At 43.4% G+C, this 14,154-nt stretch overlaps 1 protein-coding gene across 1 annotated transcript; it reads left to right on the top strand.

Moving 5' to 3' along the window:
- Positions 1–3,705: 3,705 nt before the first annotated feature.
- On the top strand, positions 3,706–8,405 carry LOC139265162 (threonylcarbamoyl-AMP synthase). The gene is made up of 8 exons (XM_070882081.1): positions 3,706–3,724; positions 3,816–3,920; positions 4,018–4,127; positions 5,121–5,315; positions 5,461–5,623; positions 7,457–7,622; positions 7,715–7,809; positions 8,323–8,405. Exons 1-8 carry the CDS (start codon positions 3,706–3,708, stop codon positions 8,403–8,405), a joined length of 936 nt encoding a protein of 311 aa, XP_070738182.1.
- Positions 8,406–14,154: the final 5,749 nt, after the last annotated feature.

Below are 14,154 nucleotides of genomic sequence, written 5' to 3'. Positions count from 1 at the left end.
CAATGGAAAAGGTCACATCGACTAATGTTCAGGGCATTAAATATATTCTTTTTTAGAAGGCCTTCTATAGTCAGACTCTCTATAAAAGTGTCCTGACATTGAAATAAAGTTGTTTTTATAGTTTACTATACTTTAGCATCACTGCAAAGCAGTTTCCCTTCACAGTAACACTAAAGTTGTCAGGGCCAAGTCTGACCCTTGAAATAAGCAACGTGAGACTCTGGAGAAAGCAGCCTCATATCACTTTGGTTTGACACTTAATGGGATATAACTCCAGAGCAGTGTCAATCTTGCTCCAAGGTTCCTTGGATCTCCTGCACACTTTTTAAACTGACCCAAGCTAAATGTAATAGTTAGACAGTGTAAATACTCCCACATGCACTCCAACTATTTATACTCCAAACACTTTCAAATCCAAACACTGTGAGATTGCCTCCCCCAGCGGTTGTCACACTGCTCCCCTTTGGAGTCATTCAGGATCTGACTCTCGAGTTATACTGAAACTATAGGGTAGTTGCAATGCAGAAAACACTTCTCAACAAAACTAAAATTGCAGTATTAACAAATATGAAGGGGACTTTGAATGAGAGATTCTTTTTAAAAGGGCTCCTGATCCTGAGACCCATTTTTAAGTAATGCCTTTTGACTTTGTTTAAAGTTTATGGTGTATCATGATAAGAAGTTTTTTGAAAAAAAAGATGCTGTTAAAGAATTTTCATTGTCTGTTTTCTAGGTGTTCACCTTATATTGATTGGTGGAGTGACACAACTTGTTGCTGGGCTAATGTCCTTTAGAAAGTACGACCATCTTGGTGGCACAGCCTTTATAACATTCTCAGCCATGTGGAGCAGCTTTGGGGCAACTCGGATTATTCTGGGAGCAAACTCCCATCTTAATGCCACTTCCATCACTCTGTATCTAAAAAACGCCAGTGTTGTAAATAATAGTCTAAGCATGGCTCTGCCTCCTATTAGTGAATCAGCTGTTGCAGGGTTAGTAGCCTACATCAGTGTATCATTTATTTTGTCCTTCTGTTCAGCTACAACTAATTACATCATGCCTTTTGTGTTTGGAGCCATAACAGTTACACTCATTTTTGAGGCTGTAGGTCTTTTTAACCAATGGGCTTTAATAGTATCCGGAATCTTTGAACTAGTGATAGTTATCTTTGGGCTATATGGAGCCACTTCTCTGCTTTTAAAGGGAGTCACCCAGAGATACATCCTTCCCGGGTTTGGCAATGCATTATTCAATGTGCTGCTTCTAGGAGCAACTAACAAATCATCTTCTAAAAGCATTGGCGAAGAGAAGAAGAAGAACACCAAATATGCTGAGCCAATGGCCCTTGGTAACTTGTGCAGTGTGATTTCTCCCTTCATCTTTGCTTTTTACTGCTTTGGGTACATGCAATCATTTTATGTGGGAGCTGTGTGGGTCAGCATCAATTCTATCGCACAGCTTTGTGCCAGTTACTATGGTTACTTGCGTAGTGATGTCTACTTCACCACTAAATTCGGTGTCCATAGTATGTACTGGCTTGTGAAGTCCTGGGAGGAGTTCATTGTAACTGTCCTCATAAATGTTGATATTTTAGATAGCAGCAGAACCAGGATGACAGGGGACTGGTTTTTCTTAGTCACGGCTTTGATTTTGTGTCTGATGTCTCTGAATAGAAACAAACTTGAAATAATCCATAACAGTTTTTTTGTTCTGCTCACCATCTCCACCATTCCTCAGATCAACAGTGTATCATATTACAGATTTTTTGGGGCTGTTTGCTCTATGTATACAGCCCTATCCCTTTATGTAACATTTGCCAGCCTGATCAACTCCATAGCAGAAAAGGCACTGATTCCTATTGGAACCCAACCCCTCTCTTCAAAAACATTTCAGAATGTTCTATTTGCCCTGAAAAAAAGGTTTACCAGAGCTGGAGAGCTCCCATCCTTTACTACTGTGCAGCTTCCAGATGCCCTGTTCTACATCTGCAATGGACTGGCAGCCCTGTCTGCCATCCAGAGTGCAAACTTGGAGCAGGTCCAAGCTCATGTTACTATTCCCTGGGTACTGATCCCTGGAACTCTGATCCAACTCTATGTGTCCAGGATTCAAGTCCGAGGAGGACGCCGCTTTGGTTCTGTATTACCCTTCTGCTATGCAGCCATCTGGGCGACTTGGACCTGGCTTCGATTTGCAGGTATATTTTGTCAATGCAATATTACCATGAACAAGCAATCCTCTAAAAATGATTTATATATTTATATGATATGTATGAACAACAAATGAAAGTATTTTTGTATCTCACTTCGTAACTGGTAGTTCAGTATATATACAGGTTTTTTATATTGCTTTTCTAAAAATTATATTTCTTTAATCTGCACATTTTTACATTAAAGAATCATATTATTCTTTGTTACCAGGAGTGTCCCCATTTATGTTGTCAATCTACCCATTGAAAAATGGCAATTTTATATTAATATTAAAATAATAGACAGTCAAGGGAATGAACTATAGGCATGTATGCGCTCCCCATTCATCTGGGACTTAAATTTACACTTGTTATTATACTAGCCCCAAAGTAATAGATTTGTCTATTATTTACTTTTACATGCCATACTTTCAACTTATATAAAAACTCATACAACAGAACAATACAATGCTACACAACTATAAAATATGTTACTGCATATTATTCGGATTTGGAAAACAGATTTTATTTTTTTCAATTATGATATAATAAGATAACATATTAAGTATACATGGACAAAGTTTTAAGATTGTGTCACTATTCCCTGTGTGCTGATCCTTGGATTCCTGGTCTAGCTTTATGTATTCAAGATTCAAGTACAAGAAGGAAGGTGCTTTGGTATTGTACTACCATTCCGCTACACAGCTATCTGAATGAGCACTTCTTTCTTCATTCTGGAAATTTTATGAATGCTTAACAATTTATATCTTATGTTTCTCTTCACTATTTTAAAAGTGGCATCAGCTCATGTTAACATAGGTTAACACCTTTGTTAAAATAGCAAAGAGAGGAAGTTGTTACATGCGAATTAAAATCTCACACAAATGCACATCCAACTCTCAATCAATTCAGAGTAAGCCGTAAATTTTAATGGAGCATTCCTTGCCACCAAACTTTCGTTGGAAATTCCCAGCCATAATTTCTTGTTTCAAATTAGTCTTTGTATTGACAATTGTATTACAGGTTGAGCCTCTCTTATGCAGAACTCTTTGATCCAGAACCGCCCCTCGTCCAGAACCATTCCTGGCCACCAGGTGGCGTATGCGTAGAACTCCGACAGGAACAAATTGAACAAATTGAAGTCCTTCCTCGCTTCCGACTCCTGCAATCGCTGGCCTGACCCCGCGATCTCTCCCCTCCCCCCCTCCCCCCCGTACCCCCATGATCCCTCTGCCGTACTCCCAGCCTCAAGCCAGCCAACCCCGATATCCCCTTGCTCAGTACCTGTACCATCCAATTTAACATGACCACCCCTCGTCCGGAAAAATCCCTTATCCGGAACAGTTCAGGACCCAATGGTACCGGATAAGAGAGGTTCAACCTATATACACTTCTACTCCTAACTGTTTGTCATGAGTTTCATAAATGTGTACTTTTATACAGGTCATTTGTTAAATATTGATCCCAATTCTGATGGCGGATTCACTGCAGGAGCCATAGCTTTCCTTATAGTCAACATGTTTCTAGTTATTTTAGGTGAGTGTTTTAGTTGTAATTCTGCTCAGTTTGTATACTTCAATACGTGCCATCTATGAAGAATTAACATTTTGTGTGCTCTCTCTCACAGCCATTTACATTAATATAGTGTTGGTCATAGCCACAGTCATCATGGAAGTGATAATCATCTGCTTTCTTCTCTTCACCCTAGAGCGACTGCCTCTTCCTTTGGAAGGTAAATCAAAAGTTCGTTATTTTTAATTTCCAAAACATGTTTATTTTATAGCCATGTGAGCACTAAGGTCTATTTCTCTCCACTGTTGACCCCACAGGTGTGATGTTGGCTTTGTTCAGTCTTGTCTGTGTTTATGGAGCAGTTGCCTCTTTTGTCAACTATATGTTTGGGAAACAACTAATTCCTCTGGGTGACCCGCTCTTCAAGGTAAATGCTATATATCTATTGACTTCCAATATTAATTGTTTTCCAATTTTCTTCTTCTTAGGCAATCCCTCGGAGTCAAGGATGACTTGCTTCCACACTAAAAATGAATTATCAGGTGACTGATGAGTCTGATGCGGGAACTACAGTCTCTGTCACAGGTTGCGCAGACGATGGTTCAAGGGATGTTGGTTGAAGGGACGGTTGGTTGGAGTGCTTGGGTTGTCGTGCGCTGTTTGCGCTTGGTCTCCGCTTGCTCCCGGCGAAGAAACTCGAGGTGTTCGGCGCCTTCCCGGATTATTCTCTTCCACTTTGAGCGGTCTTGGGCCAGAGATTCCCAGGTGTCAGTGGAGATGTTGCACTTTTTCAAGGAGGACTTGAGGATGTCCTTGAAGCGTTTCCTCTTCCCACCTGGGGCTCGTTTGCCATGTCGGAGCTCCGATTAGAGTGCTTGTTTTAAGAGTCTCGTATTGGGCATGCGGATGATGTATTGCGCACTGGGGCCATGATTTTTCATACCGGGTCGGGAGCAAGGCGGGTAACTTCGGGTGTGAACTGGAACCTCACTCCTGGTTGCAGTCCACTCTGTTAAGCCCGATCTACCCACGGAGAGTAAAGGGGTCACCCTGCACAGCGATGATGCCATTGCCGGAGGCACAGCGGCTGGGGCGCTACCAGCGAGGGTGCACCATTACTGGATTCGTGCCTCTGCTAACTCCCGCACAATTTCATGGGAGCCGATAGCACCTCCCCGCCCCCCCCCCCGCCGGAGGCGCTTATGGGAGGAGCACAACATGGGTACTTCGGCCCCCTTGACTATAATCTACGTTGTTCTGCAGCATACTTTTTATTTTACTTCTGAAATCTACAATCTAGACCTTGTGTGTTGATGATTCATTTTAGAAAAACCTAAAGGATTAATTTTCATTATAATACATCAATTAAAAACCAAATATTTTCCTGAAATACCTTAAACTTTTTATTCATAAATCACAGGCAGAAAAAAACAGAAAGAAAGACCAAACCTCTTCACCTTGTCCCATTACATCTTCACATCAGACTAGTGGTCTACGAACTATTGCAAAGATCTTGGATTCTGGCCATGTATGTGGGATCCCAACTGATACTGTGTATGCCCTGGCAGCATCCTGTAAACACCCAGAGGCTGTTGAAAGGATCTACAGCATAAAGGTAAGGATGTCAAAATCAGTGAGACTTAAATACTGTACATACAGACATGACTCTTGCAGCTTTTTATTCTTACCCAGTAATGTCATTTGCCATAAAGTGCACGTTTCAGTCTTTTAACGGATGATTGCTGTCCATGCTTTACCAGGATCGTCCTGCAGAGAAGCCTATCTGTATCTGTATCTCCAATCTGGACCAGCTTTCTGCGGTGAATCCTCCATTCAGCCCCTTGCTCTGGGAGTTCATGAACCATGTCTACCCTGGAGGGATCAGCTGTATTGTGAAGAAAGGAGAATGGCTGAGGAGACTAGGTATACATTGTGATTCATATACATTGAAGCAGCTATTGATCCCTATTCAAACTGTCAGTTGTATCAGCTAATCATAAGAACATAAGAACATAAGAACATAAGAATTAGGAATAGGAGTAGGCCATCTAGCCCCTCGAGCCTGCTCCGCCATTCAATAAGATCATGGCTGATCTGGTCGTGGACTCAGCTCCACTTACCCGCCCTCTCCCCGTAACCCTTAATTCCCTTATTGGTTAAAAATCTATCTATCTTTGACTTGAATACATTCAATGAGCTAGCCTCAACTGCTTCCTTCGGCAGAGAATTCCACAGATTCACAACCCTCTGGGAGAAGAAATTCTTTCTCAACTCGGTTTTAAATTGGCTCCTCCGTATTTTGAGGCTGTGCCCCCTAGTTCTAGTCTCCCCTACCAATGGAAACAACCTCTCTGCCTCTATCTTGTCTATCCCTTTCATGATTTTAAATGTTTCTATAAGATCACCCCTCATCCTTCTGAACTCCAAGGAGTAAAGACCCAGTCTACTCAATCTATCATCATAAGGTAACCCCCTCATTTCTGGAATCAGCCTAGTGAATCATCTCTGTACCCCTTCCAAAGCTAGTATATCCTTCCTTAAGTAAGTTGACCAAAACTGCACGCAGTACTCCAGGTGCGGCCTCACCAATACCCTGTACAGGACCTCCCTGCTTTTGTACTCCATCCCTCTCACAATAAAGGCCAACATTCCATTTGCCTTCCTGATTACCAGCTGCACCTGCAAACTAACCTTTCCCCAGGTCCCTCTGCACCACAGCATGTTGTAATTTCTCCCCATTCAAATAATATTCCCTTTTACTGTTTTTTTTCCCAAGGTGGATGACCTCACATTTTCCAACATTGTATTCCATCTGCCAAACCTTAGCCCATTCGCTTAACCTATCCAAATCTCCTTGCAGCCTCTCTGAGTTCTCTACACAACCCGCTTTCCCACTAATCTTAGTGTCATCTGCAAATTTTGTTGCATTACACTCTGTCCCCTCTTCTAGGTCATCTATGTATATTGTAAACAGTTGTGGTCCCAGCACTGATCCCTGTGGCACACCACTAACCACTGATTTCCAACCGGAAAAGAACCCATTTATCCCGACTCTCTGTTTTCTGTTCGCCAGCCAATTCTCTATCCATGCTAATACATTTCCTCTGACTCCGCGTACCTTTATCTTCTGCAGTAACCTTTTGTGTGGCACCTTATCGAATGCCTTTTGGAAATCTAAATACACCACATCCATCGGTACACCTCTATCCACCATGCTCGTTATATCCTCAAAGAATTCCAGTAAATTAGTTAAACATGATTTCCCCTTCATGAATCCATGCTGCATCTGCTTGATTGCACTATTCCTATCTAGATGTCCCGCTATTTCTTCCTTAATGATAGTTTCAAGCATTTTCCCCACTACAGATGTTAAACTAACCGGCCTAGAGTTACCTGCCTTTTGCCTGCCCCCTTTTTTAAACAGAGGCATTACATTAGCTACTCTCCAATCCGCTGGTACCTCCCCAGAGTCCAGAGAATTTTGGTAGATTATAGTGAACGCATCTGCTATAACTTCCGCCATCTCTTTTAATACCCTGGGATGCATTTCATCAGGACCAGGGGACTTGTCTACCTTGAGTCCCATTAGCCTGTCCAGCACTACCCCCCAAGTGATAGTGATTGTCTCAAGGTCCTCCCTTCCCACATTCCTGTAGCCTGCAAATTTTGGCATGGTTTTTGTGTCTTCCACTGTGAATTTGAATGAGATTAGACTCGAAGGAAATTTTGGCAATCAGATTGTCTCCTTTATTAAAGGTGTCGGTGCTGCCTATGATCGTGTCGGTACAAAGGACAGCATCATGATCCGTGTTCCTGACCACACTGTGACAGCCCATCTTGTGAATATGACTGGGCCACTAGCCATCACTTCAGCGAACCCTAGCGGAGAGTCTGATAGCATCCACCATGACATGGTTATCTCGTATGTAATCAAATATTATAATTGAACTAATTGTTCTTTTACCTTTTAGTACATGCCTTTTTCAATGTGTGTGTTATCATGTTTGTCAACAGGCGCCTTGGGCACAAGATTGATGGTGTTTTATGTGATGGAACCTCCAATGAATTGGTTGCTTCCACTGTCATCAACTGTACCAAGATTGATGAAGGTATTACAGCATTCTGTTCAAATATATTAATGATATATGCATTTGGTTAAACTGATTTTATCCAATAACTTTTACATTGGTTTAGCACCTAAGGTTTATATATATGTATGTGTATTTCTTTCAAAATATGTTAACAAAGTGGTAGTTGAAGTAGGAGATGGGGTTGCAGTTGGACTGAGTGCACACATAGCAGTCTCATTTCGTGCTAACTAATTGTTATAGTATTTGCAACATTGATGAATATATTAGTTACACGTGTGCAGGTCAGCCAGAAGCCTGTGAGGTTCATAAAAGAAGTACAATTGTAAACTGATTTTATCCAATAATTGGTATTAGCCTAGCCCCCAAGATTTATAAATGTATGAATTTTTAAAAATAAGTTAGTTTTAATATGACGTTTTTCAATAATTCACTGTTATTAATGCTTTCTAAAGACCACTTCAGTAGTAATTGTGAAGAGCTTTGGCTACGATTAATCTATTTCTAAAAGAAATTATTTACTTTCTTCATAAGGAATCACCATTATAAGAGAAGGCTGTGTCCCAGCAGTGAGAGTCATGCAAATTTTTGAACAAGTGAAGACCAAACTTGACTAAGGGCAAACCACAACGGATAGAAATGTCCAAACTGGCACTTAATGAAGATACATAGATCAACTACGTATAGCCACAGAATGCAAATAATAAATTTGTTACACATGTGGATAATTTCCCATTACCATTGATATATGGTGTATAGTGGTTTCCTTTCAGTATAGAGAATATGAGAGAGCATGATTTGCTGTACTTTAATAGTTATTGGTTCACCTTATCAAAGCAGCACTTTATTTTGCGGGGTGCAAAAAGCTGAAATGAAGCTTGCTGACCCAACTGATATACATTCAGCAGTTAATAACTCAGCAATGAATGATGTCCATTTCAGTAATTCTACCATTCTGCTGCCATAATTAAAAGTCATAAAATATATATTTATACAAAAATACAGTAATAAAATTAGTCCATGTCAATGTAACCATTGAAGTCATTAATTGAAGACCTGAACTGCATCATCAATTGTGACACCTGCATGATTCATCTGTGAAATCTACTACTACCCACACTACAATCATATTCTTCTCTTAGGCGGTCCCTCGTATCGAGGATGACTTGCTTCCACGCCAAAAAGGGATGAGTTCACAGATGTTTCAATGAAGGACCTAATATTCCAGGTCCCAAACTACATATTGAAGGGTGGAAGATGCCTGTGCGTGAATTTTTTTTTAACATGTGGTGGCTGTTGCACACCATCCACCACACGGGCTTGACAGAGCAAGGATTAACCAAGACGACTGGAGACCAGCTCTGCTGCATGGACCTAGTGTGCACACATATTGCAGTGTGGACTCTCACCACAGATGCTGCCTGACCTGCTGAGAGACTGTTTAATGAATGTAGAATATTGGTTTTCAAAATGCTTCATTACCCAAGCATTCATTTAGCCTTCACCAAGCTTCTCAAAGTCCTGCAATTATATGCAAATATTTACTTTATCATTCTTCAACTTCCTGCAGTTTAATGCCATTAAGTTTCTGTACCTGTACAACTTTTCTAAAAATAGCCAAAAGATCCATATTTCTTTCTATTGTCACACCTGAGTTTTACTTCCATTAAGATTTAATGGAATAAATTACAGCAACTTATTTTACTCTTCCAGCTGATGATTAAAGATATTTTCTGCTACTGATCCCAGATGATCATGTACAAACTTGCAAGAAGCAAAATCTATAATCCAAGAAAGACACCTATGCTTATCTGAACTCCTTATGCCTGTAATAATGTTTGTTGCAAAATTGTCTTCTGTCATATCCTTCTTCTCATCTGCAATCTGTTGTAAAGTCTTGAATAAGTTTGAAAACTCAAGGTTACTATTCTCAGGCAAAGAGACAAATAATTTTCTGTATTGCCCGTCGACACGACATGCTTTTAGGAAAAGGCTGAAAATTGCCTTTGTTTCATTGCCCAGATGAGTCCTGAGAGCGTAAGCTGGATACCAATGTAAATACCATTTCTTCTGGTGATATTTGATCTTTGCAGTCACTTTCCACCAAGGATCAGTAAAATAAAACCGTTCAAACACCTTGTAATGTACACTGGAGACAAGATCTTCGATTGTAACGAATTGCTGCGTCACGGAAGAGGCTGTGATGGAAGTTGCACCATTGGACATATTCATCATATCCTAAGGTCCAGGAACTTTACAGCCTCCACCTCCTCCTCCGTGTCCATGTCCGACCTTTCATCCCCTCATCATATTACATTGAAAATGGAAGATTGTCTATGCAGAATACATTGCATATATCTATCTAAAATAAACCAGCTTAGGTTACCGTGGAAATTTATGAAGCTGATTAGCAAATTATTTATTGGAATCATATTTGTTGAAACAATCCACCTCTGTGACTTTACCCTTAACTTCATATGGGCTAGAATTTCATCAAAAACCGCTACCACCGGTTTTTTGGCGTTATTTCGGCAGTATTTACGGATCGAGTTTTTTTTTACCGCCGAAATACCACTATGACTGAAGGCCGGTAGTTTGGTCAAACGTCGACTAGTGGTAGCAGTAGCGGTATTTTCAGTCTTGCACGATTCGGGTTTTTGCCGCAATTTTTCTTTCCCGATTTGTTTTCCTCCCGCGATTCTGGTCAGGGTCAGAGTGCACCCAGCTCTGTCATCCATTTTTGAGAGAAGTTTGAAGTGAGAAGTGAGACGTGAGAAGATGCAGCAACTGAGCTAGCAAGGCAGAGGTCCAGAAAATTTAGCTTGGATGCCCAAGAGGCACTTGTGGAAGCTGTGGATAGCAGATGGGGGCAAATTACTAGGCGTGGTCGAGCTAAACCCTGCCCGCCCCCACCCCCCCACCGCCCTCTCCCAGTAGTGGCAAAAAGGATATGGACTGCTATTGCCGAGGAGGTGTCCTCAGCAGACGACATCCACCAAGGCTCCCAGTAATGCAGGAAGAGATGGAAATGACTTTTGCGCGTCTGCGAGAGTAAGTAATATTTTTATTCATGCACTCCTTGATTACTTAAATTGTAAATCTGACACATGTTGCTGTAGGTAGGCTTAGTGTTGCACCTTATTTGCCATGAATGATCTCTGCACATTATTAAGATGACTTTCTGAAATTTTAAATGATGTTTCTGTACTTCGATGTCTTCCTCATGAATCTCGTGCAGCTTATTGGAACATTAAACAGAAGACAGTATTAAATGCACACAGTATGTTATAAGTGCTTTGAAGGCTATCTGTGTGTGCCACAAGATGAGAAGGGCAATTCGGTTAACCATTGCTGTTGTCATTTTTGCAGAAAAAACTGGCTCACAATCGGAGTGAGCTGCGACGGACAGATGGTGATCCTCGCAACACTTTGATGCTGACAGACATAGAGGAACGCGTGGCAGCCCTGGTTGGTGCACACAAGAGATCAACTACCCATGCGGGTGCTGATCCCATTACTGCAACTAATGGTAAGACCTGCAAAATCCCCGGGATGGGTTGGGGTCATGTAATGTCATGTAGTGTCTGTGAACTCGGGTTCAGATAATCTCATGTTGTGTCTCTTGTCGACATATAATGCAGTAGTGGTGGTCCTTCAAATAAGCCTGCATTATGTGACCGTACTCATATCACCCTGCCCCCACCCCTGCTGCTAACCACTTGTCTGTTATTTTCTATTTCCAGATGAGGAGTCGCATGCGCCACATCCTCAAATGGAAGCCTCCACCTCCACCTCATCCCATCATACTTGGGTCGAAGAGGATGCTGAAGAGGAAGAGGAAGATGAGATCGCCTAGAGGACCCATTGGGGGAAACAGCTGTTGTGCGGGGGTTGTTGTCAGTGTCAGTGGGGGTGGACGGGGAGGTGGAGGAGGAGTTGGGGGTGGAGGGGGAGAAGGGGATGGAGAGGTTGGACAAATCAGCACCTATTTTAGCTGCGGCCACAACTTCCTCAGAGAAATCCACATTTCAAGGGTTCCTCGCCTACGAAGCAGCGGGACTAAGTGATGTGCAGCAACGCACTCCCAGGGTAGAACCACGTGTGCCGTCTCTACGGAGATTGAGTCGGTAAAGGCGGTCTGCTGAGAGACAGGCAGACACGAACCTGGACATTGTGGGACTGTCAAGGGAGAGCGTCGAACTGGGTCACGAGCTCCTCCAGGCCCTGGGTGGCATTTCCGGCAACATCACTGCACAATCTACAACACAATCTGCGGCCATGTTGCAGATTTCTGCGATCCGGGAAAACATTGAGGCTGTCAATGCCCTGCGTCAATTGATGGTCCCGGCTTTTGGCACTGCAGCCCGCAGTGTCATATCATCCAGACCAACAGCACCTGTGGATGGGGAGGTAGAACTGCGTTCTGACTCAGAAGCCGGGTCTTCCATACCCTGAGCTTCTTTCGTGGAGCCACATATGACGTCTCCATTGTCTATCCCCCGACAACAGCAGCGCTCTGGACGCCTTACTGCAAAACTTCCTGGACCCAATGCATAGAGGTGGGGGGGGGCTACTTACAGAAGAGTTTTGCCGTGGTGAAAGATCCATGAGGCCCCCCAGGGGCAGTTGGAGATTAAGACGGAGCAGTAAAGGAAACCATTTTCTTGGATTACTTCTGTAATTTAAAAACCCTAATATGTTGCGAGGTTATGGAACCCTTAATGGGCCAAGGAAGATGGGGGCGGGGGTGGTTAGATCAGACCAGTTGAAGAGGGATACAGCAGCGATAGTAGGAGCTGTGTCGGGATTATTTGGCATGGAGTTGTCAGTCTTGAACTAGGCGGATGTAGAGACTGTAAAGTCCTTACTCTACAGCATGAAACCACACGAGGCACATTCCAGAGACAAGGCCACTCTGTGACCTTAACTCTTTATTCAGCACTCCAGAAGTGATGACCCTGCGTGGGACCTCCCTTTAAATACCTGAATGATCAGGTAAGGAGTGTCTCCTACAAGTTCATCCCCTGTGGTCAAGGTGTGCATCTGTGTTGAGTGTATACAGTAATACAGTGGTGTTACATTGTAGTTACAAACATGACATCACCTTCCCCCCCCAAAGTCTTATTGGGATCATAGGTTTAGTCTTTCAGGTGGTCTGTGCTCCCTCGTGGAGCGCCGCAGTTGGGGCTCTGGTTGTTGGACACTGACGTGAGTGTCTGTCACCTGTGGTGATTCCGGCCTATCCGGGCTGACCTCAGGGACTGTGCATTCCTCTGATTGCTTTTGTTGCACGTTCACTGGCGGTAGTGTGAGCTCCATCTCATGGTCTTCTTCAGGTTCCTCCGTGTTATTGCTGAACCTTTTTTTTACTTGGTCCAGATGCTTACGGCATATCTGGCCATTGTTGAGTTTTACCACAATGACCCTATTCCCTTCTTTGTCAATTACGGTACCCTCGAGCCATTTGGGCCCCATGGCATGATTGAGGACGAATACGGAATCATTTATTTCTATACATCTCCCCCTCGAATTACGGTCATGGTACGTGTTTTGTGCCTTACGCTTGCCCTCAACTATGTCGGTCAGGACTGGGTAGATGAGGGACAACCGAGTTTTGAGTGTCCGTTTCATGAGTAGCTCTGCGGGCGGGACCCCCATGAGCGAGTGCGAGCGGGACCTATAGGTCAGCAGGAGGCGCGATAGGCGGCATTGTAGAGAGAGTCCTTGAATCCTGAGCATCCCTTGCTTAACGATTTGGACTGCACGTTCCGCCTGGCCATTGGAGGCCGGCTTGAACGGCGCAGTCCTGACGTGGTTGATGCCATTGCCCGACATAAACTCCCGGAATTAATAGCTCGTGAAACACGGGCCATTATCACTAACCAGGATGTCCGGCAAGCCATGGGTAGCAAAGATCGCATATAGGCTTTCCACGGTGGTGGATGACGTGCATGAATTCAGGATGATGCACTCGATCCATTTCAAGTACGCATCTACAACAATAAGGAACATCTTCCCCATGAACGGACCCGTGTAGTCAACGTGAATGCGTGACCATGGCTTGGTGGGCCAGGACCATGGGCTGAGCGGGTCCTCTCTGGGGGCATTGCCCAGATGGGCACATGTCGTGCACCTGCGAACACAGTGTTCCAGGTCTAAGTCAATTCCGGGCCACCAAACGTGTGACCGGGCAATGGCCTTCATCATCACAATGCCTGGGTGCTCGCTGTGGAATTCCCTGATGAACGCCTCCCTACCCTTCTGGGGCATGACTACTTGGCTGCCCCATAGTAGGCAGGCAACTTGGATGGAGAGCTCATCCATCCGTCTGTGGAATGGTCTGACCTCCTCAGGGCATGCTTCGTG

Source organism: Pristiophorus japonicus, chromosome 6, assembly GCF_044704955.1.
Source record: "Pristiophorus japonicus isolate sPriJap1 chromosome 6, sPriJap1.hap1, whole genome shotgun sequence".
In the NCBI taxonomy this organism is placed as follows: Eukaryota; Metazoa; Chordata; class Chondrichthyes; family Pristiophoridae; genus Pristiophorus; species Pristiophorus japonicus.
This window is presented reverse-complemented; position numbering and strand designations above follow the sequence as displayed.